General features: G+C 42.2%; 1 protein-coding gene across 2 annotated transcripts in view; it reads left to right on the forward strand.

Annotated features, from left to right (window-relative positions):
* DNM3 (dynamin 3) overlaps positions 1–23,349 on the forward strand; it is a 171,514-nt gene extending 148,165 nt beyond the window's left edge. Inside the window, exons 17-21 of one of the 2 annotated variants that reach the window (XM_086753241.1) lie at positions 2,075–2,239; positions 6,635–6,861; positions 7,518–7,754; positions 16,560–16,646; positions 21,182–23,349. In XM_086753241.1, coding sequence (XP_086609367.1) covers positions 2,075–2,239; positions 6,635–6,861; positions 7,518–7,754; positions 16,560–16,646; positions 21,182–21,251 — 786 coding nt within the window. In that variant the 3' untranslated portion in view covers positions 21,252–23,349. Of the gene's footprint in view, positions 1–2,074; positions 2,240–6,634; positions 6,862–7,517; positions 7,755–9,241; positions 9,345–16,559; positions 16,647–21,181 lie in introns of those variants that run through there. The other variant, XM_086753240.1, reaches the window with a different exon arrangement.
* The last annotated feature ends 3,599 nt before the right edge of the window (positions 23,350–26,948 follow it).

A 26,948-nucleotide genomic window follows, 5' to 3' on the forward strand; every position in this document is an offset into this window, starting at 1 on the left:
CAGACTATTACCCTTTGCCTTAAAGATCAGAGACAAATTACTATTTTTACTTTACATTCTCTTGATGAGGATAATGATAAACATCTGTCACTTTGCTGCCTAGCCAGCAATCTTATTGCAATCTGTAATTTAAACAGTGAAGGAAAAAAAAAAGAAGAAAAAATACAGGGACAAACTGTACTTCATATAGATAGTGAAGAAGAAAAGAAAGAGAATAGGAGTCAAATGCAGGGGAACTGGGAAAGGGGCATTTTCGGTCTACAGTTACTTCGCTAAAACCTGTGGATATATGATAGATATATGATTTTCCATTTATTTGGTATTTGACAGGGAAAGTTACAGCTAGTTTCTTTTCAAACATGGAGGCTAAGGAAAATACTCGATCTGCATGGTATGATTTTTTGGCATATGCAGTTTATTAACAAAATTATTAAGGTTTATAGGGTAGTGTGTCTACTGGTGTTATAGAACTGAAAACACTATTTTCATCAAGAGCTGTATCAGTGTCCTCTACAGTCCTAAGATTTTTAGGAAGCACTGCTAATTATTTTTAAAGTCCATAGACCAGCTGATTTTACAGTAATTCATCTGTAATTAAAAACAATCTGAACTTCTGAAACTTCTTTTACAAACATACAGTGTTGTTTCTAAGTGGTACATTGGATCTTATATCTTAACAAATCACAACCATCACCATTTCATTTAATCTGGACTTACCCAGGCATAGTTTATAAGGAGTAAATACGAAGTGGTCTCCCTGCTAATACTGCATGAGCAAAGCAGACCCTGCATTAGGACATGAAACTGGGAACCCCTGTTCTGAAGCTGGGAATCGCAAGAATGGATTTCATGCAGGGAGAAGCCTCTTTGGTGACATGTTTGAATACCTAGCTCTAATGGTCTTTCACTAATGAGTTAGCTACCAATTTCAACTGCTCAGAGAATCTCTAAAGCACTAGTGGTGTGCAAATTTTAGCGAACTGCTATATTGTAAATGGAGTTGTGCTCAGAGGGGTCTGTCTGGTATATAACTAGTTCTCGTTATTGGGTTATTCACTTTGTGCAAGTAATTTCTGTTTCTTTGTATTAGGCTTCTAGGTACCAACAGAACAGGTTTAAATTTTATAGTTCCTGCTATTATGGCTTTGGTGGTCATTTTCAGGGAGTATTATATGTCAGATTCTGGGGAAAGGACATTGTTCTTTGTACTTTCCAGGCTGAAATTCCATTCTTTTTGCATCTTTGAGCCTTAGAAAGCAGTTTGATTTTTGCCAAAAGTCTACTGTTCTTTTTTTAGATATTTTTTTTTTTAATATATTTATACAGGCCAGACCAAAGTAAAGTACATACCTTTTAGCTTCCAGTTAAAGTTCCTGGTATTTTATTTAATTAGGTCAGCTGTTTGCATACAAAGAAGTTTTCTTCTGTCCAATGAAAAAGAGACCTCTAATACATAATCCAGCCTATGTTATGCTGAGCCTTGAGCACTGGAACCAATGATGCTTTAGCTGTTATCCTTCATAAATCCTTTGTTTATATAGGTGCTATTCACATCTAACAAGGTTGAGGCTAAAGTGCGGAATTTGTCACAACTGAGTCATCCTTAAATAACAAGGATGTTTTTTACCCATAGGAGGGTAAAATTCCAGATCCAGACTTACGGTGCTGCTTTCTTGCATGGGTCAAGCTGGCTGAATCTGAATGGTAAAAGATTTGGTAATAAGTATTGCAGTAAGTGATCTGAGCTGATTTCTTAGGGCTTCATTTACTATCACATGTCTTCATCTGAAAACTTTCTTTAATACAAAATTACAAATTTCTGTGGAAAAATGTAATGTACTTTGTGGAAAAAGGTCTTGCATCTGATATTGCATTAACCTCTAAAAGTCCAGATTTTTTGACATTAAATGGTAGTGTTAAACGGGCCAGTACTTCATATTTTAACCTCCAGACATTGTTTGTATGAGTTACATTGCTGGATTACTACCATGTAAGTCCAGATTTTTTTTCCCAATATATTTCCAGTTTACTGCAGTCTGAAAGACTTTACTTTTTTTTTTTTTCTTCTGTGTAGACTGAAAATGATGAGAATGGCCAAGCAGACAATTTTTCAATGGACCCCCAGCTGGAGAGACAGGTGGAGACAATTCGAAATCTTGTGGATTCCTACATGTCTATTATCAACAAATGTATCCGAGATTTGATACCAAAAACAATCATGCATCTTATGATCAACAACGTAAGTAATAGCTAGGGTTCTAAATTATTTTATCATGTCTGTCAAATCTCTTATGCTCATACAAACACACCTCTTGAATTCAGCAGCAACAACAGCATGTATGGTAGAGAAGAACATGCTCCCATAAATGTGACACTCTTAGACAAAATATTCCAATCTTCTGTAATAGTAGGAAGTTCTACAGCCTTCTGAAAGGCTGGCACGCTGTCTTGGCACTTACTCCAAAATGCTAAAGACTGAATTCATTCACATCTTAATCAGATTTTAAGTTATTATTTAAAGGTAATTTTTTTTTTTCTGTCTTGCTTTTGATATAACAGGAAAAGGGAGTCGGGAGCTCCATCTAGGTAGTCCATGAGAGCAGCAGAGCAGAGTTGTGCTTCCTTGATTTTCAACCTTTGTCATGGTTTCTTAATGTAGTTCTTATTTTATTTGGGTTTCTTTATATTTTTGGGTTACTGTTTTCAAGGAATAAATCTAGAAGCCTTGGACACTGTTGTTTAGATAAGCAGATGTGATTGTTTGATTTATTGTGTGTGTGTGTGTCTTAGATCTGAAGATTATTTGGTTAAAGAAATGGCTTTGAGATATCATTGTTTTTCCACTGCACTATTATCTCAGCCTTTGCTTCCTGGCAAAGTTCAGAATGGATCTTTTGAAAACTAAGCTTAGTTATTAGCGCCACTGCTGCCATATAAATTAATAATGGAGAGCACAGCTCCTGTTAGTTACGGGTAGCAGCTTTTCTGTGAGGTCATTGAACCAATCAGTTCTTAAAATACAATATAAGGCAAATATGTTTAGAAAGTAGCATTTACTTTTGACTCAGAGCCACCTCTAGCCTTAGTCTGATGGATTTCATTAGTCTTGTGGAATTTGTGTTGCACTTTAGAGTTAGGTGGTTGAACAGGAAATTTTAATGGGATTTCCTAGCCCCTATAATATAAGCAGAATTTTTGCATGAGGTGAGAAATGCTCCATTAATTTCTTTAGGTTTAGGGGAGTCAGACTCCAAATAATGCTCTAGTCATGGGTGAGTGTTCCCAAAAGTGCATGAGAACAATGGAACTGCCCTTTTTTTTCCTGAAATCAGCCAATGCTCTCAAATTTATAGGGTGAGCATGTTCTCTCTGCTCTTTCCAGATCACAGCTAGAAACCTACTCCTTTGATTTAGAACAACTTCAGTGCCTGTTGGAAGGACTAATTTTTAGCTCTTATTTCATAAACTCCAGAGTTCAGTGAGCAGTTCCTTTTGAAAGTTTACATTAAATTTTCTTTCACTCACCTCCTCATATGGAATAGTTTAAGGGTCTCTGACGTGGGTGCTTTACTCAGAGGTAAAATACTTTAAGGTTTTGTACTTTCAGTCTCATCAGCTGTTACACTGGTAAAGTCTGCCATGCTGGCTGACCATGGCACACAGAAACAACATACTTACAGCATCGCATACCTTTCAGTTGACCTCATAGTCCATAGCTGTATTTGGGCTTGCTAGTGAGCTAAGATCTACACCTCAATCCTAGAATTTAAATTTGTGGCAAAGAATCAAAATGTTTTAAAGAACTGTGAAAAGTGAGACTAGAAATACTAATGCACTTTTTTTTTTCTGTGCAGCGTAGGCAGCAAATACCATATTAAAAACAATAGCTAAAATATCAATTTTAAAAAAAAATCAGTGTTATTAAAACCAGAAATAAATGCTTGAATTAAGGCTGCTAAGCCACACCAAAAGGTTGTGCAAAGACCTGGAAAGCAGTGGAGCTGTGATGGAACGTGGGTCCTGTTAAGTAGTGTGTGTGTGTGTGTGTTCCTTGGAGTCTCCAGAAGTCCAACCCATCCATGAGGAGTTAAGTGAAAACACCCTTCCTCTCCCTTAATGAGCATATTCTGTACTTTTTGCTGCACCATCATGTTGTCTCCAAAACTCTGGAAACAAATCGATCCCAAGGAGTTTGTTTCCAGGACAATTGTAACCTCCCAAGTCCTCCTAGAACTTCCTTTCCACTTTGTTGGCCTGTAAATGAGCACTTGTAATTCAAGGGAAGTATCAGATTCAAATTCAGTGTACAGAACATAATTAGATGCCATCCCTAAGCATATTTTGAGGCCTAAGCCTAGACGGTTGTATTCCAAATGCATCCCTGATTCTTCCCTTAGGGTGGATGTTGATTACCTTAAAAGAAAATACATTTACCACACAGAACTGCATTGAGTTACCATTAGCAATGGAAACATGCACAAACAAAACACACATTTCAGAAGCTCTGTTTCATGGTGCCTAGGTATTGCAGATTATACAAAAGTGGTGGTCTTACAGTAGACAGTGTATACTCCATAAGCAGTGCTGATACTAATCTCAACTGATTAGAAAAACTCCAAAGGACTTGGTACTACCAAACTTAAGGTTAAGGAATGGATCGTGTCTGCATTTGAGGCAGTGATGTATGTGTAATCTGTGTGCTGATGAATGAACTTGGGAGCCTGTTTTACCCCACTTCGGAGTGACAGGGCAGGCTTTGTGACATTGGTGTTTTGGATGCTTGCTGTGGTTCAACTTTGACTGCAGGTCTGATGTCTGTGAAGGAAAATGTTTCAACGCATTCCTGTGAGTCTGTTTTCTAGAAAGGAGCAGAAGCCTAAGTGAGTGTCACTTTCCTTTCCTTTTCCAAGCTGGAGAAAGTGGCTATTGTGGAAGATCTTGCTCTGTCAGTGCATCTGTTTGCAGAAGGAAGGAGGCTGATCCAAGAACCATCCTTAATGCAGCAGTCTTCCCCTTCCAGAAGAGTTCAGGGAGTTACTTGAGTGCTAGTGGCAGACAGGGAACTCTCATGATAATTGTCACAGGCTGATTTTTTTTCAAACAGATATTTGTGGTTTAACAATGCTTTTACAATCTGCTCTGGCCTTAATCTAATTTTAGGATGACGACGACTTCTTTTTTTGAAGTGATGCCATTAAAATGCTCATTTCATCGAGTAGAATGTGATGCTGTTTAACTACGATATCTGTTTTTAATGTGGAGTTTTTGGCAATCATGAGGAAAGTAGTGTACTCTGGCTCTTGATCAGTACCATCTACTGGAAAACAGCGTGAGACTCATGGAAAATTTTGCAGGCTTCGCTAAGAATTTGTGCATCTCCTGTCATACGTGAATGGGAAATGACAGCCAAGCCCAGGCAATATGGTTTTGTTTCCCTGTGAGGTCTGTCTTGGCCTATTGCTAGGTGACCATAAAGGGTCCCATGCCCGTGCAGTTTGACCATTCTCACTGACCTCATCTGAACACAAACTTTGCCTTAATCTACCTGTCAGGTTTTAAATTGCTGTTGCTAAACTAGCACAAGCCCATGTGCAAATGGAACTCAGGTTTATGTAATCAGAATCTTGGGAATGTATTATCGTCAGTATCTCCAGCTCAAAAAAGCTTTATAGAGCAAAAAGCCAGATGAGAAATAGATCAGAACAGCAAAAAAAGTCTAAAATGCGAGGATTTAGTAGGTCAGCAGTTGGTCTATTTACCACAGTCTTACTTAATCAGAGTACCTCTAGCTTTTTATCTCTCTTAATGTGGCCCAGGTTTCCATAACCAGGGCAGGCATAGCAGGAAATCAATATAGTAAATTAGATTACTTGGAGACTTCTCCCGTCAGTTGGAATGTGTGTGGATGGGATATTTGGAATCTGACAAAGTTGTTGGAGATCAAAGACACTGTCTACAGTAGGGTAAACTGTTGCTATGAAAATAACTAGCAGAGATGCTATAAAACCTGAAAACTCCCGTTCCCAGGGGAATGTAGTATCTGAGGGTATTGCTAATGGCTGCCATTTACCTCTCAGCCCTTTAGAATTGGACCAAAATGCCGACTGACTCCTGGGAGCTGTTGGGAAGCCTGTTCAAAGTGAACTGTAAACACAGATGTCACCTTATAGACACAGACCACTGTTAACACCAGCCATGTCCAGTGTTTCAAAGACAGACCCAAAAAAATGCCACAGAGTGTTGTGGAGTGACTGCACAAAACCATCATATCCTCACATTTGAATCGTCGTCTCAGAATGGGGCATCATAATTGTGTTAATTCCATCTGCCTGCAGGCAGCTGCTAAAAGGTCCAGTCCATCCTTTTCCAGCTGCTCAGATCAGCCGCATGTGCCAGCCTTTCCCTGGGCCACAGCTAGACCTCAGGCTGCTGCACCATCAGCTCAATATGAGTTCAGCAGTTTTTAGTCCCTGATCCGACCAGTAGAATTGATGCAAGGAGAAACAGATTAAATTGAGATATATCTGCCTCCTGGTTCCATGGATCTCACACTGTCTTTGTTCAGTATTGTATTTTCAATAGGGTTTTTTTGTTGTTTATTTGTTTGGTGGGGTTTTTTTGTCTGATGAAATAGGTAAAAGAATTTATCAACGCAGAGCTCCTGGCTCACTTATATTCTTCTGAGGACCAAAACACTCTAATGGAGGAGTCGGCTGAACAGGCGCAGAGGCGAGATGAAATGCTGCGCATGTACCAAGCGCTGAAGGAAGCTCTAGCAATCATTGGAGATATTAGCACTAGCACTGTCTCAACCCCTGCACCCCCTCCTGTAGACGACTCTTGGCTTCAGCAGGCCCGCAGGTAACAATCCCTGTATCTGTTTAGCACTGAAATTTAGGACAGGCAGACATTGTCAGCATCAGGAGCTCCCTCCCTACCTATCTCTTCGGGCAGATGCTCCTCCAGGTCTTTCATGATGTTTTTTAAGAGAAATCAGTATTCAATGGATATGTATGTGAACACCAGATGGGATATTTGCCTTGTAGAAAACTATCCAGTGGATTTATAGCTTGTCTGATGCTTCAGATAGCAGCCACTTCTGTTACCCCAATTATGTATGCACATGGCCTCTTCTTGCAAGCTGTTATAGTAATTCAGCATCTCAGGCTCCATGTCCTAGAAAACCCACTTAACAGAACATTATTAGAACTCTAATATTAAAATCCATTACATTTACCTCTTTGCTGGTATGTTTATTTCTGACTATCGTAAGGCATGCTGTCTGTGGGAAAGGTAAGTGTGAGACTTAAATATACATCATGCTCTGACACTGACAGAAAAGGAAAATGCCAAGAAAAAACAATTGTCATAGGCATAAAACAGGTTTAACTTCTGGTTAAAAATAAAAATGAATAAAAATAAAATAAGGAAAACAAACAAACAAACAAAAAAACCCCAGAAAACAAAACCAAAACCCCACCTTACTGAGCTTCTTAAATCTCTTGATATTTCACTAGATCACCTCCTCCAAGCCCCTCAACTCAGAGGAGACCTACGTTAAACAATCCCCCAACCAGACCTTTATCTGGCCGAGGACCTGCTCCTGCAATCCCATCTCCAGGCCCTCAGTCGGGTGCTCCTCCAGTCCCGTTCCGCCCAGGACCACTGCCTCCATTTCCGAGTGGTGGTGAAGCCCTTGGAGGACCTCCTCAGGTTCCCTCTCGGCCTACCCGGGCTCCTCCCAGTGTCCCAAGGTAAGATGTCTAATTTTCCTGATGGTGGGCATGGTTCTCTCCCTCTAGCATAACAGACAGATTCTGCACTGTGTCGGAAAATTGAGCATCATTGTTGAATAAGTCTTGTAACAAAGCAAAATTGGACAGTCCCTGCAGAGAGTCAAAGGCATGTTTGAGGAACCACTTTTTAGCACAAATACGACTTTTTGAAAAGACTGAAAGTTTTTGCGTGGAAAAAAAAAATCCAGTCAGTCAGTTTGAAGACACTGGATTATGTTGCATTAAAAAGCCCTGTTCTGGTTGTGTTGTACCCACGTAGGGGTTCACAGACAGAGAGGTCGTGTACCCCTCCAGCAGAAGAGGGGTAGGGGTACAGCTCCTCACTTCTGCCATTCTGAGTCCTCACCAGAGGAAGTAATGGCTCTTCTGGGAGAGACCAAGAACAATCTTTGTAGATCCAGTGGAACAAACTGATAGAAGTCTGATTCTTATTCCACAAAGCAAGTAATTTACAGCCAGTTGAAAACAGTTCATAGTTGTCTAACAGTGTAGATCATATGGTACAAAACAATTAGTTAAGGAACAGAATTTTCATCACCACATCGTTTCCTTTCCTTCCCAGGGCTTTGCATTTATCAGTACTTTTTAAAGTAGCTTTGCATATTTTATAATTTTCTGTGGCATTAACTGCTTTTTATATAAGTTATATGCATACTATGTCCTCAATATTTATTTTTACAATGACATAATACATGTAATCACTCATCGATACACACACACATACACAAAAGCCTCTGATTGCGAGGGCTTTGGTAACTTCCTAAATTATGAGAGTCATGGGCAGATTAGGCAATGTTGGAACAAAGAGGTTTCTCCATTTTTAATAAATTAACTGTTACATTAAAATTAGTCACAGTTAGCAAAAAAATGCCAATTAAATAGAAACAAAAAGAAAATGTGCACATTTTCAATTTTAGAAGTAGTTGCGAAGAGAACCTGTAGAGAAAAGCTTTCTTTTAAATAGGTGAGATATGTTATAGTTGTCAGTAACTTAATGTCCATATTATAAATATGAAGAATAAATAAATGAGATATATCAAAGGAATTAAGTGTTTTTATATATTTACTATGAAAAGGGCGTTGTTGCATCAGTGCCCAACCATGAAATGCACTCTTTCATCTTAGTGGCTATCCTGTAGCTTGCAGTAGGACCACTGGGGAGAATTGCCTTTCTGGGGACTAAACTTGATGCTGAAAGAGAAGTCCAAGCAGCATCCCCTCCCTGGGAGAGCCTGGGACTGAGCTGACGGGCACTGGCCCCAGTGTTTTCCCTGTGCCATCAGAGGATAAATCACACACTAGATACAGAAATGAGGTCCAGTATTTTGTCAGTTGTACTGCTGGAGAGAACCATAGCTCCCTGGCATCTCTCACCTTGCCTTGCAAATGAGCATGTCTCCTTTGTCCTGCCTGGCTGTGATTTTGCATGAAATTGCTTTCCTGAGGTGGCTTGCCAAGAGTATGTCTGATAATCTTTTTGATGCTAAAGTGATAGGTGGGATGGAGACCACAAAGGAATTTTCTAGCGCACAAAAGACACTTGGGTAAGCAGGCTGCAAACAACTCAGTTCATGGCTGCTGCTGGTGGCATCCAAAGCAGTGGCTGGTAAAGGAGGTCAGTGTTTTTAAAATGCTGTAGCTGGACATATAACTGAATGTACAACTGCCTGACATTTTTGTGGAAAAAAAAATATCTGCAATACACATCTTCTGGACTGGATCCTAGATGTCTTTTTTAGAGCTATGAAAGCCTCAGACATAAAAAAAAAAATCTCAGCTGCTTAAGAATGAAGGAGGGGTTTGCCATTCTGCTGAAACTTCAGGTTTCTCCTGCTGACTAAACTCTGAGAGAGGAAATCCCAGGGAAGGGACTGCAGGGGAAATCACCTGAGGGGGACAGTGTGGCCGGCTCCTGCGCCTATTAAATGTTTCTTTTGAGCCCTGGAATTTCTGCTACGCTTGGTCTGGTTTTAATAAGAGCCTTTGCAGGATCATAGGAAATTGACTCAGAAAATGGGTCTGAGATATTAAAAGGGAAAAAAATAGTTCTGAGGAGGAGTTCTTGTGGAAACCTGAGATTTCTCTGTGACTTATTTTTGAACTGGAGCTCTGTGCTCTTACTCCTCTACCACTATTTTCTGCAATGATTCCTTGAAGTGTCAGGATCTCTTATATCTAGGGAAATAGTGTAGCATCCTGAGAAGAAAGTTGTATTTTTAAAGTTCATCTAGCTTGCCAAAGGAGCTTTTTGTTGCAGCCCCCATCGCTGTCACGTGGAGCTGAAAATCCTGACATGCTGAAGAAATGCTTTCTTTTTTCTCCTATTCTGCTTGAGATAAAAAGATAATTTTCAGGAGTAAGATTTGAGCCATCCTTTTCTGGTGAGTGGCTGAGTACACATTTGGTTTGGAGAACTGGGCACCTTATATTGAGATACAGCTCCTGCCTTTAAAACAATCCTTTTTTACCCTCAACTTTATTAGCATTTAATCAAAGGAATTGTACAGAAATTGTGAGCTCTCGGCATTTTCTCACTGTTCCTCGCTTACTGTACAGAGAAAGGAAAAGGGTTAGGGGAGCAGGAAATAATTTTCTTCCTTGCTTCGCTCTGATTCTAAAGCTGTTTTGGGTTATGTGCTCTGAATATTTCTGTAAGGAAACAGAAACTATTTGCATGATACATGCCTCTTTTAATTAATCCCACTTGAGGGGGGTGGATCTCTCCCAGCAAAGCCTGTGAGTAAAGGCCCCTGGCTTTAAGGGCTTGATGCCAAAGCATATATGATTTGTGAAATATTCCCCGCTGCCAGAATTTAGATTATTCCCCCTCTCTCTTGAAAGGCTGCAGTAGTATTTTGAAAGAAAATGCAGCTGTGCACTCGCTTTGGTAAGACGGCTTTACGCAGGCACTAGAACCACTTTAGCGTACCACGATGTGTGTTTGCCTGCCTGTTTGGAAAGCCTGATGTTGACCAATTTTAGTTCTTCTGTGGATGCTTTGATTTATGGCTTTTAAATGTCCTGAATGAGAATCTCAGCTTTGCTACAAGGAAAACAATTGAATTGGAAATGTTTTTCTCCTGGCAGCAGAGCCCATGGTGTTAGTTGGAGTGAGAGGGTGCTCCCCTTTTCTCTCTGTGTCCTCCTCTGCAGTGCTACTGTTGATTCAGGAGGGCTTTCCCAACGAAGCACTGGAGATCGTTACTCACTTTGCCTTTAAAACATAGATGACCCTGCCTGATGTCAAACCCTGGGACTTGATTAAACAGGGATCTTGAAGGGCTGGACCATCCGCTCAAGCGGACGAGAATACAAATGCGCTCGAGTGCGTGTGTCTCCCCCTCAGGCATGCTGCTGCTCTGTCTCTTGGGGCTGAGGATGGTCTTTACATGTGAGGCAAGCAGCGGAGAGAGAATTCACATTGTGCTGTTTGTGAACAGTCCCATACTCTCCCTACAATTTACTTCAACCCACAGCCAGCTAGCATGGAAGAGGTGATGGCTTCTACGCAGCTATGTTTTATTATGCCACTGAGGCTAATTACATGACCTGTTGTGTTTGTAACTAATGTACATTGTAAGCCATCACTACATATTTCTGCCAACCCAGCACAAAAAAAAAAGTACTTATACTTGACAGTAATTACAGTTAGAAATTTCCAGACAAAGCCAGAAGCACTGCAGAAAGCATCACTGCCTGACGTTTCCTGGTTCGCAGACTCTGTACTCGACTCTTTGCCAAATATCAACCATTAAGTAAGTTTTCTGTGATGGATTTTTACAGATTAGAGTTCTTTGGAAAGATGTAATGTAATGTCTAACCCTGTACATTGAATGATAAGGTGATCCTTTGCAAAAATTGCATGTGATCCTCTCATTAAAATCTCTCATAATGTGTAGGCATATAAGGCCAGAAGGGTTATCCTGCCTTAACCTGGGAATCTCTCTTCTGGAAGTTTAACCTTGCCGCCTTAAAAGCTTACTACTATATATTTTGAATGGAATATAAATAATAATCAAGTAGCCATTGCATCAAACTCTTCTGGCTGGTTGAATAAGTGCCTACCTTAAAGCACTGCATGCTGAGTTGGATGATCTCAATCTGAACACCCAAGCAGAAGAGCACTGCTCCGTCCAGCAGTAGCGTCCATTTATCCTCTTTGAATGGATCTTCAGTGAAGGTTATATTAAAAAGTATAATCAGCTATTAGGAGAATTTCATGCAAGCAAAGAGACAAGAGTGTTTTCTGGAGGGATTTCAAAATCCTGCTGAATTTAAGGGGAAAAAAGAAGCCACAGAATAAATAATTTAATTTTGCATTTTATGTCTGTGATCAAATGTACAGCTACGTGGGTGATGCAAAGCCAGAGCCTGTCACAGGAGGGGATATTGCTTTTCTGTAGTCAGTATGTTTCCAACTCTGCCTGTCCAAGGACCCTAAAATCACAAGACTTATCCCTGGGGGAAGACACCTCTCTGTAATTTGTTACCAGTCTAATTTACATTTCTTGTTGAAATGCACATCCAGTAACACGCTCTTTTTGCTGCTGGCTGCTCCAAGCAGGAGACTACATTTATTTTCCCTTATCTCTTAGAAAGGAGCTCTGCTTTTCCCCTCCTCCACTGGCTCCTTTATCACGATTTTGTTCTTCCTTTTTTCTGCCCTTCGCTGTCCCTTTCTTGACCATCCTGTTTGCTTCCTCTTTCACCTTCTCCCTTCACTTGGTTTCCTGCCCAGTACATTTGTCTCCCTTCCCCACGTATTCCCTCCTTTCCTTCTCACCACCTTGTCTTGGTTTCTTTCCAATTTATCCCTTTCATGGCACCTTTGTAAATCTGTCTCCTGCTCCTTGCGTTTCTGTCATCTTTTAAAGTTTTTCCAACAGTTTTCAAACCATAAAATGTAATATTTGGCAATCTTTCTTAACAGCAGCCTGGTGTCAGTGGCTGTGACAACCATTAGAAACGCTAGCTTACACTGCTAAGGACAACCATGCTGCCATTTGCAAAAACAGTTGAGTATTGGTCATCTTACCTGGGGTCACCTTGCAGCTTCAGTCCTAACAGAAGCAGTGAAAGAAGTAGCATTCTGAATGAGGATAAATATTGGAGGGATTGGCCAGAAAGCAGGTCACAGCAAGTTTTAAAAATATGTAAAATATCACAATACAGCAACTTCTGTGGTTTCACTATAATTGTGCAATAGCGATCTTACAAGAAATTTGGAACTGCATTTGCACAGAACTTATTCTTCAGCTGCCCAAACTGGAATGCCATGAGAGATACAGGAGGGTCTCCACTTCTGCTCTAGGAGCTTCACCAATTGCTGCCCCTAAAAGGATGGCTTTCTTCTAGACTAGCAATAGGATTTTGTTCAATGCCTTCCTTCATACACTTCTCCAGATGACTGTCATGAAGATCAAGTAAAGTTCAGGGGATGTCAGACATTGCAGCCTAGATACTGTATCTGCTGCCACTGACTCTGACTCCCATCAACATCTCCTTTCATCAGCCAGAGGCAGGCTCTCCACCTCCTATCTCCAGCGGTCTGGAATTTTCTGATGGGCAATACACTATGACCATTAAACAAACGGATCTGAAGAGCCACTTGTTCTAAGTGGAGTTTAGGCTTGATCTTATTTATTGTATCTCAGATAGTTTTGATCATCTTTAGTATTGTTCCTGAGCTACTTCCTCCTGCCTTATTCAACAAAAAACTGTTTTTAAAACCAGGTGAACTAGGAGACAGCCATTTGATTGGGACTGTTGCAAGTTACTTTCAAATTTCAGCAAAGAAGATCAGGCTGGGAAATGGCTCTTCATTACTCTTAGAGTAGACCAGTCCCATGTGATGGGGAAGGGTAAGTAAAAATGGTGGAAGACAGAAAAAGAAGGAACTTGAAAAGGGTTGAAAGAAGTGATTCTGGGATACATATGATGTTGTGAGTGCAGTCCTCAAACACAGCTAAAGTCTGCTTTGGGAGTGTCAGCTGGTGAACTGAATGAATAAGTAATATATTCCGTTAGGTATTTTCAGCAAAAGCTTTTTTTTTTTTTTCCCTTCCTTAGCCTTTTCTCTCTCAAGATACTGTTAGTAGAGGAAGTGGTTTTTATTTTTAGCTTGTCTCATCTTGAAAAAGGAAAGTAGAGTAAAACAACAGCAAACGTTGTTTGCCAGAAATACAGGAACCTGAAGATATGTTTCTTCCCCAGTAATTATTTAATCTCATAACAGAGTAGTTTAATAACAGTTGCTGTGAAGGCTATGCAGGATTAGAACAGGGTGTTTAGCAGGAAATTTCTTGCTTTGTCTGAAAGAGTGGGCAGAATAGCAATGCATTTCTAGCCTTCCTTATGCTAGAAAAGAAAGCATATGAGAGTAAATAGAGAGAAAGCATTGATGATTTGAACTTCCTGAACCTGCAGGCATCTTGAAAGGCTCTCCTTGAAACTCTCCTGCCCCTGCAAGCTGTATTGGATCATTAGTGAATGAGGGCACTCAATGGCTACGTTAACAACAGTGACACTGATAATCACGTTAGTTGTCATCATGGACAAGAAGAAATGCGACTCCAGCTGGAGGTGACAACCAGGATGTTTCCTCCCTTTCTTGCACCAAGGAAAGCAAAGAGGAGAGAGATGAAAAGGCAGAGGAAGGTCAAAGGTGAGTAGGAAGGACGAACAGAGTGGGCAGAAGTAGATGTGGTGTTCGAAGAGAGGGTACATGATTTGCACTGATGCTAAACAGTACAGCTTAACACAGACCAGTACACAAGACTTGAGCTGCTATGCAAGGATGAGATGTTCCTCCTGCTGATTTTGTGGCCCTTCTGTTGTCATCTTCTGCTGCGGACAGAGGAAGGTAGAGGAGCATTCTGAATGTATCACTCAACACTCCTAATTCTCTCTTCTTCCATGGACAGTTTTAATATTCTTGACGATCCTGACCTAGGGTTTCTGAAGGGTTGGGACAGTCCTCCACTAATGTGTTGCACACTTGCTTACTTGACATGTTCCCTGCTGAAGGGCAAACAAGAATACACGGTTTGTTAAGAATAATAGTCTTTCTTGGTCACTCCATTGAATTATTATTTTTTTTTATTTATTCAAGCTCAGTTTTCCATATGACACATTAATTCTCTGAAATGACAAATGAAAATGCAAGACCCACATAAACATAGAAACATATTTGTATGTGTGTGTGGTAGACATTAATTTATGATGGTCATATAGAAAATGTAGCTTCAGTTGCAAATAATAAATTAATCTAGTGGAGCATCATATTTTGGACCTCATTGCCTCTGAAGGGAGTATCTGCATTAAGTTAAATCACGCACAGTGGAACATCAGTAAGCCTAATGCTTTGGAACAGTATTAGCATTTGAATTAATGGAGATTTATATTGCTGCAGTGTAGTGGTGGTTAGTGGAAGGACACATTCTTCCCATTCACTCTGACTCTTTCTTTCACTTAAAAGAAACAGGCATCGGGTAAAACAGCATAATCTAACAACTTTAACTTGCTTACACTCAACACAAAACTTCTTCCACTGACAGAATATTGTGCAGCTGGATCATTTGAAATGGTGAGGTTCGGCTGTATGTATAGCTGTGCAAGTAACTGGCAGTACAGTCGCAGCACGCCCTCTACGCATTTGTGGAGCCTGAACATGTGTGTTCAGCTGGAGAGCTACTTCAGAACCGGCATGCATCCTCAAACACTGTGCTGTGTGCCTCAGTGCTTCTGTTCCTGAATTGCCTTCGATAGCAGTCCTGTGGGCATGCTAACTAGAGACATTTCATGTCTGACAAAATGCCATTTTTCAGTACAGAAGTAAATCTGAGAAATTTTCACTCTCTTGGACCATTACATTGGGGTAGGGGACCATCTCAGACAGGTATTTCCCTACTACTTTTTCCATCCATCACCACTGAATGCTGTTTCTCGTTTCTTCCATAATAATCATCTCCTCCTGATTCTTGTCCATGATTCCTGCTTTACTCATCTTAATGTCATCATCCTTTTACTGCTTTTCCTACTTTCTTATGACCGGTGCCTCTAGTATTGAGTGTCTTTTGTCCTCTGGTTTTCCCACGTCCACTCAAGATCCTTTGTCCTCACTTGATGTTTGGCAGACTTTGCAGTAGCCGTGCTGCATCTGCTGTAGGCTAGAAAGAGTTGTGAGTATGCATAGACTGTAGATTAACTGATCAGGCCTACAAACCATCTCTTGCCTGTATTTTTCAACCATGACAGCTACAGTAGTTTCACTTCTGGTTTGGATTTTCTTCCAAATCCAGACACTGATGGAGGTCAAGAGGTGCCATATAAAAGTTAGATAGGTTGGTATAAAAACTGGGAAAAGTAGAGGCTAAGCTGTGAGGCTCTCTCAGGATCTTACTGAAACAGAGAAAACTGTCTGAAAATAAAATTAGTCCAGGCATTATAACTCTCCCAAGACCAAGCTACTTAGTCCCTTGAAATAATCACCCAAATGAGAAACTATATTTATTCCACACCTGAAGTAAGTCACTCTTTTATCCCCTTATTGCATGCCTCACATCCAGATTTGTATTCTCACCCAAAATAAAATTCACCTGCAGTCAGACTTAAAGCTGCTTAGAGATTTTGTTTAAATATTTTCTCACTAAGTTCTGCAAAGCCAGTGTCCACGTATCAGGGTACTCCGGGAGGGCTGTGTTGTAGGGAAACCAAGATCATGGAAAAGGGAGAGAATAATGGACATTTTGTTTACAATTTCAGATCTATAGGATATATCACAAAATATAGTTTTGTGCATGCCTTCCGCAAGCGTTCTCTGGGGGTAACAAGCAAACAAGAATGTAAAATGTAAGTGGAAATGAAAGTCTTTTATTTAGAAGTACGTTAGCTTTGCTTCGAGAAGAGAAGCCATCTCCTTTGAGTGGGGCCTCCCAGGGTAATTACAGCCATGCTTTACTGAAAGCATATTTTGTGGACTCTGTGTGGGGAGCGATAGCACTTCTCAAAAGGCAAATGCTTGAAGAGCTCCCATATGTTTCTGATCGAGTTTTAAGTCTAGACTTGCTTTATTTAGTTTCTTTTGCTCTGCATTTGCCTAGCTAAAGCTTTTAGGAGTTCTTTTAAAACTGGAAAAATGGGGTGTGCTACTTAGGTTAAAAATAAATGTAAAACTTTTCCTTTTTTAAAAAGTTTTTGCATGGGGGTAAGAGTTACCCTCCATTCAAAACCCCACTGAGCTCTTCAAAGGAGAAGTCTCTGCAGCAACATCAGGGAGTTATTAAATACATACTTAGTCCACAATTTTCATTGGTAAATTCTTTATGTCTGCTTAATGTGTGCTAGTTAGAAGAACTGATTCTTTCTGCAGACTCGTTTACTCAACCCTGGGGACCTATGGTCCCCTGCCCCTTTAGCACTAACTGTTACAAACAGTTTCCCCTTTTTTTTTTTTTTTTTTTTAAAAAAAAAAAAACAACCAAAAACCTACGACAGACTGAGCAGCCTGTTAAAGGGGCCAGGCAGTGGGACTCGGCCCCAAAACTCAAAAACCTAGCTGAAATGTTGGAAATAATAACCAAATTAGAATTACCGCAGAAGTGACATTTTTATAAGAAGGAGCTTTCTATGAATCCAGAGCCGCCTTTCGGGGCCTGGGAACAGCTCAGCACTGTGAATGCACCCCCAGGCTGTCGGAGTCAGTCCGATAACGCAGAGAAAACGCGGTCCACGCCGTCTCTACCGCTATCATCTTCTGGCCTCAGACTAAACATTTAATGGGGCTTAGTCACATATTTACTTACTGACATGGCAGCTAGCACAGAGCAGGGATCTGGGGGAGGCTGTTTTTCTCTGGTTTTCCCCTGCTCCTGTCCACAGGCAGGCGGGAGCTCCCCCTGCTGCTCTCCTCTCCAGGTTGCTGCCCATTTCCTCCACATTTCTTCTCTTTGGAGGGTCTGGCGGCACTCATTTATGTAACGTTTGCTCAGGAAGCGATGGTACTGAAATCACGCAAGGCTTCCCTCAGACCTGTGTTTTTCAGAGGTGCCCAGAACGGAGAGGCAGATGGGGCTACATCTCCAAGGAGCAGTGCAGAGCTGGTGTCCAGCTCTGGTATCTCAGGGTGATGGATTGGGTGCCCAGGCCCCTGCACCCCTCCATCCCGGGGAGCACTTGCACTCCCAGACACTGCGTTGAGCATGAAGGACGGGGAGAGGCAAGAGACCTGCGGGTTGGCATCTCCTGCTGACTTGGGGGTTGAGATACCTGTTAGGGGGTAAAAAAGGTCTGAATCCTATTCCCAGTATAAAAATGGTCACATAATGACTTGTCACCTTGGCAGGGAAATCTAGTGACAGGCAACTTACAGGCTTGTTCTTTCCCTCACTTTGACTTGAGCTTCGGCTCATGCCAATTGTTACTGTGTGCTGGTGTCTAACGAAGCCGAGATCTCTTCCCAGAGATGAACCCCTGTGCTGTGCTCTGACCAGGGATTTGGGAGCATGGCCCTTATTCCTGTGTTGCTGGCATAGTGAACCAGAGACTGCCCTGGAGACTGTTGGCAGCTGGACTGGAGGTGAATGGTGCTATTGCAGGTCTTTTTCCAAGTGCTGCCTTTTCGTAAACATATGCTGCTCCTTTGGAAGGCACCTCTGATTTCCTAGGGGGCAAGTCCCACTCCCCTAGTCATGGCATGCCGGGTTAAGGAGCTGGAAGGAAGCCCTGTGCAACTGCATGGGAGCCAGGCAGCACCCTTTAGGGGCAAGTTAGAGGGGCAGGAGCTAAGGAGAGATCTCCTCATTCCTCATGTACACCCCTACCCGTACCCATTGGGAATACACACGCAGGTGTACGTATGCAGAGCATCCCAGATACATGCACGCATCTCTACCGGGAGGTATTCGTAGTGTGAAGCAGTGTGGGAGAGCTTGGGCTGAGGGGTCCCATCGCTGAGCTGACTGGCCTGTTGGGCAGTGCCGCGGGGAGAACAAGGCTGGTGCGGCTTTGTGAGGTGCGAGGCTGCAGCATGGCACTGCGTCCCGGGCCCTCACAGTAGCAGTGGCTCCTCATCGGAGAGGGTCCTCTTAGGATTATCACCTTCTCCTTGAAGTGGTACTCTGGAGTGGAAATGAGAGCTTGCTGAGGGATTTTTCTGTTCAGGTCTGGTCTGAGCTTGAATGAAAATTCAAAGTAATAGTCAGAGTGCAATAACAGCCCTGGTTCAAGGAAAAAATGGGGCTCAAACCTGATTTTGGTTCAGGTTTGATTTGACTGATTATATCCAAGAAATCCTCCCACTGTGCTCTCCAGTTTCTGATCCTGCTGGGCTAAATAGCAATTTGACTAAATTACATTATTTGAATCCAGTGTGCTGCATTCAACCTGGTATTAAAATGTATGCTTGGGCTTGTATCTTTTAAATTTGATATAAAGACAGCTGTATGCGTTTTCCCTTGTTTGTAAATTGTATACACATGATACGATGCTTTCAGTAAGCACTAAACAATGCGATGTGAGGCATTTCAACAAAGGAATAATTTAATGCAACCCAGCAGAAATGCAGAGCCTTAGAAGTGGTTCTTTACAAAACTACAAATTTTGGAAATGGGTCCAGAAGACCTACACTGGAGCAACACAAGAAACAATAGTTAACACAGTACCATTTTTTCTGTAAGAAAACTACACCATGAAGAAATTATATTTTGCCTATTTTTTTAGCTTGTTGATTTACTTGAATGCTTCAGTTGGCATATTTTATATTCATTGCGTGTTAGGGATTAAAATTCTCATTACTTCACCAAAAGAGAATAATGATGTCGTACAAGATGCATTTTGAGCCAAGCAAGACTTTTTTTGTCAAGTGTAAATTTGTCTCATATATGATGTTCCAGTTCAAAGATTATTAACACATTGTCACATTCTTTTCATCTTCTACTTAGCTTTAACAGAATGAGACACATTTCCTTTGTAATCTTCAGAGACAGGAACTGTTCCTACTTTCACAGGTGCGTGACAGCGTTAGAGAGGGCTGTATGATTTGTCTTGGCTGTTAATGAAGTCTGCTGAAGCTGGATAGGACCTGAAGAGCCCTCGGCTCCCCACCTTGTACAGACCCTGAGTTCATGTGCTCTCATGGGGATCTGGGCTGGACTAAGGAATAAAGAGAGCACTGGTACTTCCGTTTAAGTAAATAGGGAGCAAAAACACTGTGTAAGAGACAGAATTTGATTTTGCAGCAACAAAACCGTGCTGAAGGGTTCTGAATAGAGGGCTGCTAAGGGAGCAGGCTGGCTGTGAACAACAGTCTCTTTGGTATACTTGTACAGCACACAGCAGTGCTGGGCAGAACTGTCTGAGCTAGTGCAGGCGCTGGAGGATAAACAGGTATTGTCACCTCAGGTTCTGCACAGGCTTTGCTCAGCCGTGGGGTGTTTTAGCCAAGGTGGAACGGAGTATTAACAAAATACGCTTTGTAACTAAGCTGATGGAGTTATCTCCACACAGCACTGATATGAGTCATGTACCCTAAATATAGGCAAAAAACATAAAAGGCAGTTAGGTAGCGACCAGAGAGAATCCATTTACAACTCGCTACCTACCCCTGCTCATCCTGGACTACAGGTGGAAAGTGCTCAGGGGTTGTACCGCTGCTGTCTAACTCTTGCACTGTGATCTCTTATCAGATGACGATGCAGCCCAAATTGAAATACGGGGGTTTTCAGAACACAGGAGCCTGTGCTGAATCAGACCCTTAAATCTTCCCAAGAAATCTAGGATGCCCTTAGCAGTTACTGAAGTTAAGAGAGGAACACAGTAATGATAAATGAATGAATCCAGAAGCCATGGCTGGCTAACATTTTCATAACTGCCCGTTGATAAAAAGCTTGAAATTTATACCTCAAATTCAGGCACACTGGTGTGGCTCCAGTTGGCCCAACTGTGGAAGAAGCTGTAGGTTTTTCTGTTTCTGCAAGCAGCAGCTGAAGCCGCTGCAGGCTGTCTTCTCAAATCCAGCTGGCCACTCTGAAATGTGCCTGTAAGTCTGCTCTGTGGCTGTCCAGGCTGGGACAACCCCTGTGAAAACAGAAATAAGGATCCTCCTGATGGTTTCCCTGGTACAAGAAGGTAACTGTGTTCAGAGAATACTCAGGCTGTGGACCAGAGAGAAGAGCAGTCCGGTGCGTGAGAGGGCTAAGGCATGGTATGCATGTGCCAAACCCGTCGCTTTCTTCCTTATCGTGGATGCTTACCGCTGTCATGCCTCAGTGTACACAGAAATGATTGTGGTGTTAGGTGCACGTTGCATGTTCACGTAGAGACAGCGAGAGGTGCCAGGTTCATTCTCAAGTGTTTGTGCTTATTGTTTCTTCTCTCTCTCTCCCCAGTCGAAGACCACCCCCTTCACCTACTCGACCCACTGTAATTCGTCCGTTAGATTCATCCCTGTTAGACTAAAAGAAGTTTCTGGCATGTCATTCATTGTTAACCAAATACGTGGAAGCAAGTTGCTTGGTAACTGTTGCAATAACCAATGTATAGTTGCATGTATGAACATCTATAGACAAGTAACTAATGTTACTGATATACTCTCTGTCCATTCAGCATTGTTTATGAGGTCTTAAATGTTTGGGAAGGTCTGTGCTGCCTTGACTTTTCCTTCTGCAATAGCTGATGTTAGCTAACTTACTGACACGTGTTCACCCAGGCAACTGTGCTCACAGTCCTGTACGGTCAAAGGAGGGCTTGACTTTGTGTGTGTTTGTGCATTTGATCTGCTTTTTTTTTTTCGTCTTATCTGAAAGGAATCTTGTTTTCACTTGTACCTTTCAGGTTTTCTATGACTTGGAATTACACATTATGCCCATTTTCTTTTTGAATGGCTAAACTGGGCAGAGAAAAACAATGAGGTTCCTTATCAAGCTCTTCTGAAAGCCACACACTTCTTTGTCTCTCTTGCAAGAAGCTTGCTGGATGGCTGCTTCTCCTATAATTTCTCCTTATCTGAAGTCTAGTTTTTAAGGAATGTTGTTAAACAAGAAGGGTGTGTATGGGACAATGTGTGTTTTACTTTATTTCCACACTGGCAGCTGACATGCAGAGTGGGCTGGGTGGTTGGTAAGGACCAGGCTGCAGTGCCCTAGCTTGCAAGGCTCAGTGTGGAGTCGTCTCACCCTGCAGCAAGGATGTGAAAGGGCGGTTTGAAGAGACAGTACATGACAGAGGGGCGTGTGTGAGCTCGCTTTGTCCTCTGCTGGTACTTGCTCACATTTGTACTCCCACTGAACTCATGGGAAGCCCTGTGGGTATGTGAGTGCGTGTAAGATGTATAAATGTACTGCACGGCAGGATCCAGAGAACTGAGTGTTGCTTTTGGTCATTTTGTGAAACAGAAGGAGATATAGATAGATGCCTAGCTGTAAATGGGCTACTGCTCTTCTGCCCACTGTGAGCCAATTCACAGAGCTGTAGCCTAGATTTGCATCTCAATTTTCCAAGAGCCTAGTTTGGAGTTGAGATATTTGTTTACGCCAGTCAATACCATTCTGCTGTGCCCACTATATAAAGATTTTCTCTTTGCATATCTTGAAGTCCTGCACACCTGGGATTAGGGTCGCTTTTCCAGCCAGGAACTGAGAAGTGCTTGGCTGTGCATCCTGGCAATGGATTATTTTAGCAGATGTTCACTTGCAGAGGTCCCTCTGCCTGTTGTTTTGCACATTATATATTAATGCGTTACAAAAACCTTTTGTCTTAACTGCATTACTTCACTTTAAGCACTTAGGGTCAGTGTCACCCTTACAGCTTAAAACTTACTGAGTTAACAGAATTAAATTAGAGATGAATTTGGCCTCGTTTCTTCAGAAAATATTAATTGCTGTTACTACAATTACAGTTACAGATCCCTAGGTGAAGCAGTTGGTGGTTTCAAAGGCCCCCAGTATAATCAGTCCAATAAATTTATTTATTGAGACTGCATGTAAGGCTGCAGTATGCTGCAGCCCCATGGTTAGGAAGAAGCCAATCAAAAAGCCACAACCAGTGGGGATTTGGGCTATTCCCAGCCTGCTGATTAACTAACAGTTGTGTTCACCACTGAAGCACATCATGTTTCAGCTTGCGTAAGAGAGACGAGCTTGGGAAAGCATCATGATTTCTATGTTAGCCTAACTTTAATTTCCTGTCAACCTCATACTTGTGACACACACCTGGGGAGTCTAGAGGTCAGCAGCTGAAGCACAGTGAAGATGGAGTTTGTCAGAGCACTGGCATCTTGATGATCTCAGAAGGCTGCTTAAGTGGCCAGTGTTTGTTTGGAGAACAGGTTCAGAGCTCCAACAGCAAGTGCACAGAATCACCTTTGAAGGAAAAAAGGTTCCAACCCCACTACAGTCATACTGAGTTTTGCGACAAAAAAAAAAAAGAAACACATTTTGACGATTTTTCTTGTGTTCTACAGTTTTCCACTGTGTAGCATGCTCTGCTGTAACATTCAATCCATCTATTAGATGTATTTTTATAAATAGCTACAGTAGTCCATACTGTTGCCTAGCCTGCAAACTATATAGTTTAGTTTATAGTTTAGTTTATAGTTTAGTTTAGATATAGTTTATCGGAACTCTCTGAGTGGCAGCTGCCTGCTGACAGAAAGCCAAGCTCTGCGCCTCTTCCACTTCAGCCACAGAAAGTTCCTTTAACCCCAGATTTTGAGATTCATTCAGTGATACTGCAAGGCCATGGTCTGGGTTTGTCCCACTGTACCCCAAGCCCTTGACTTAGTTGTCCACAGTCCTCTTTGTTCAATGGAAAGAAGCAGCACCTCCAGAAGGTGATTCAGACTGGTGTGACTGCGTGGAAGATGAGGGTGGCAATGCCAGTAAGTTAGGAGCCTCAATTAGATGACATAGATCCTGTCCTAAAAACGTGTTTTTAAATCCTCTGTACTTGAGACTCCTTAATTTATTTTAATGACTGTTTCTGTCAAGCATAAGGAAGTAGGTCGCACAGTTCAGCACTGTCTTTAACTCTGCCCTCCAAGAAATTGTCTTTCTCAGCAGTAATCCTGAATTGTAAATGAAGCTCTCAAGGGTGGATTTACCCGAAAGAGGAGGAGGAAGAGGCAGTGACACGCCTGTGGTCCTACTCTCAGCACCTTTGAGTCTGTGCTCGATGTTGAGGTCATGGGACACAGCTCTAAGGCTCTCCCTTCTTCTGCATCCTCATTCAGGTCACATCTAAATCTGGCACTGTGCTGTAAATGCAACACTTTTAGGTGTGCAGGTTAATAATTTACCTTGAGCACAGACCCAGAGTTTGATGATTTTACCTCTAGTTTCTTGCATATATGCTTTTCAGAATAAACTACATAGAATTGTTGTTTCTAGGAAAAATCCTAAGTGCTTCCCAAGAAATTGCCACATCCAAATAAGTACCATCCTCTCAACCTCGGCCCATTTCCTCCTGCTGTATAGTGCCTGGAATGGGCTGGTTTGTCCGACTCGCTCCTGATGCTGGTGAGTCCTGTCTCTCCCATCCCTTGTTCTCAGAGGAGCAGCCTTCACAGCAACTCATTCCTGAAGGACAGCAGGATGAGCACACCCCACGGATCTGCTGGAGGGACTGGCTACCTCCAACTGGCCACTGTCCCCTCCACAGACCCTCTTATGCAGGATGAGCTAAGCCTGAACTCCTGTAGCTGAGAAGCACAGGTTGCTCTCCCTTTCTTCAGTTCCCTTTGGCAAAGCTCAGAAGATTGCCAGGAAGAATAGTGGAGACTCCCATTGAGCAATAGCAGAGTTTCTGATCGTATGTGAGGTGCATAATTAGCTGAGTGATGTACATAGCCAAGTTTCAGGAGGGTGCTCAGCTAGTATTGCATTTAAGCTAAGCCTGGGTCTCTGCCTAGAGAACATGTTCCTCCTCACCTTGTCATGGCTGATCAGCAGCTGCAGAGCTTGCGCATGTCACAAATAGCTCTCAGCCTTTAATCTCAAGGGATCTTGTGTTAGGATTAAAAAGATTGTATGTTCAATGAAAAGGCTTATGTACATAGTTAATGTGTGTTTATTTTACTGCTGACCTTGTTGCACTTTCTGAGAAAGCCTCATAAAAGTAGATTATTTATTATATTAAAGGAGATATGTTATAGGTTATGGCATCTCGTGTTAAAGTATAACATAGAAAATATTATACTATTGCAGACAGCTACACTAAACAACGTGTATACGGCATATTGAGATTACTGGCTAGTTCTGTCTTTCTGTCTTAAAATAGTCCAAACCTCCTGAATTGAAAGCAGACCTATTTTGCACCTGTGACACCGGGGATGCATCCAACCTCTTGGTGTGTGTATAGCACAGTTCCTCCCGCTGTGGCGTTGAACTTCCTCCCTGGGCTTTAGCAGAACTGCTCTGTTGTGTAAATGAATGTTACTCTGCCTGTCTTTCCTCTTGCTTTGTCTGCAGGCGAGCTGATACTGATGGCTCCTCCCGTCCAGACAGTCCTCCACCCTTGCTTGATATATGATTTGTCTCGTCTTGCCGGCCATTTGCTTTACTGCCTGTCTCTTTACTTTTCCAGGATGGTGTAAACGATGACTTCTTTTCGTAAGAGGCAAATCCTTAATTTCTTTATGAATTTTGCTCTGTCTGTTAATGCCCTACTTCATATGAGCCAAAACATCTGCCTTTGGTTTCACAATCTGTAAATGGTTCCTGGTGTTGACCTTTGAGCACAACAAGTCGATTCCCGAAACCATGGTCATTACTGAGCATCACATACACCTGCTGTAAAAATGTTATGCTGCATTTCTGAACCTGAAATAAACTGTAACTCTTGATGGGCTTTTATTATTACTTTTCGGATGTGCATGAGTGGTCTTCTGTCTCTCATACCATCATTTCGCACTCCACCTCTGCTGGGACTGCAGTGAGGATTTATCAGAGATGGGTGTTGTGTTGAGATCACTGGAGAGGTCATTAAAAGGGGAATTGTGGGAGATGTAACCCGTGGGAAGCATTCAGCTTGCTGCCCTGCAAGGCTTGGAGTGCTGCAGAGACATTTACAGGAGGTGAATGAATGTTTTTCAAGCACTACCTGCTATTCATTTCATTGCCGGGGAAGGCAGGTTTTGGGGAGATTCAGAGCTGAGGAGGCCAGACCGAGTCCTCCAGAGCAAAAGCCACAGTAAAAATGTGCATGTGTATGTGCTTGTACACAACCACCTAAAGTGGTTCTGTACAAATGTGCAGATGTCTTGATTACTCAGTTCGTCCTTCAGATCAGTATGAGCCAAGTAACCGGAATCAGTGCTTGGAGGGGACAGTCAGCATGGCACAAGAAGCACAACAGCTTCCTCCGGGAGGGGATATTTCTAACCCAGCACAACAGTCATTAGGTCCTTAGGTTTTGGGAAAGGAGGGGAGCAAAAGGTGGGATGAGCAAAGCAGCAACACCCTCATTGTATTTGCTTGCTGTAATGTCTGGACTTTTTTTTTATTTTAATAGTCTTTAGTGGCTATGCCTGAGGTAGTTCGTGCACTCCCCCTTGGTGAACAGCAGTGTCACATGTGTCCCATCTCGCTGGAGTATGTTATGTACCCCTGCATGAGTTCGGTTCCCAGCACGTTGGTTGGCGACACGTCAGTGCTCTATGCTGAGTAACAGGAGGAGCATCCATTCTTGTCTGACCGCTGCACTAGGCCATCAGCTGCCAAGGGTCTCTGCTGCTAGAGTTGGCAATAGATTCACTGCACTGCTGTCACCTACGTTTTTCACCTTTCCCAGCAATGTCCCCTCCAGATACCCTAATCCAGCCCATAGGCCGTCTTTTTTGATCATTCCCGATTTCATCCAAATCTCACTTTAAAAAGATCTGCTCCAAGAACAGTGTCTGAAGCAGACAGTGATGCAAATTTTAAGGTTGGCTGGGGAAAAGCTCTTCCAGAGGATATTATTTGCTGCAAGAAAACTAGAAAGCCTGTGACCCAGCGACCTCCGCACTTGTGATGTGATTGTCCTAGTCCTCTGGCACCAGCAATGCGGATGGGAAGCGGTAAGGGTGAAAGCCAAGGCTGTGCTGATAGCCAGCTGATTCTAATCTTGTTCTTGCTCTTTCCCTTAATGTCCCTGCTCTGTGCCTTTTTCTCTTAACCT

The sequence above is a fragment of the Chlamydotis macqueenii genome, chromosome 8 (assembly GCF_036417535.1).
Source record: "Chlamydotis macqueenii isolate bChlMac1 chromosome 8, bChlMac1.mat, whole genome shotgun sequence".
Classification (NCBI taxonomy): Eukaryota; Metazoa; Chordata; class Aves; order Otidiformes; family Otididae; genus Chlamydotis; species Chlamydotis macqueenii.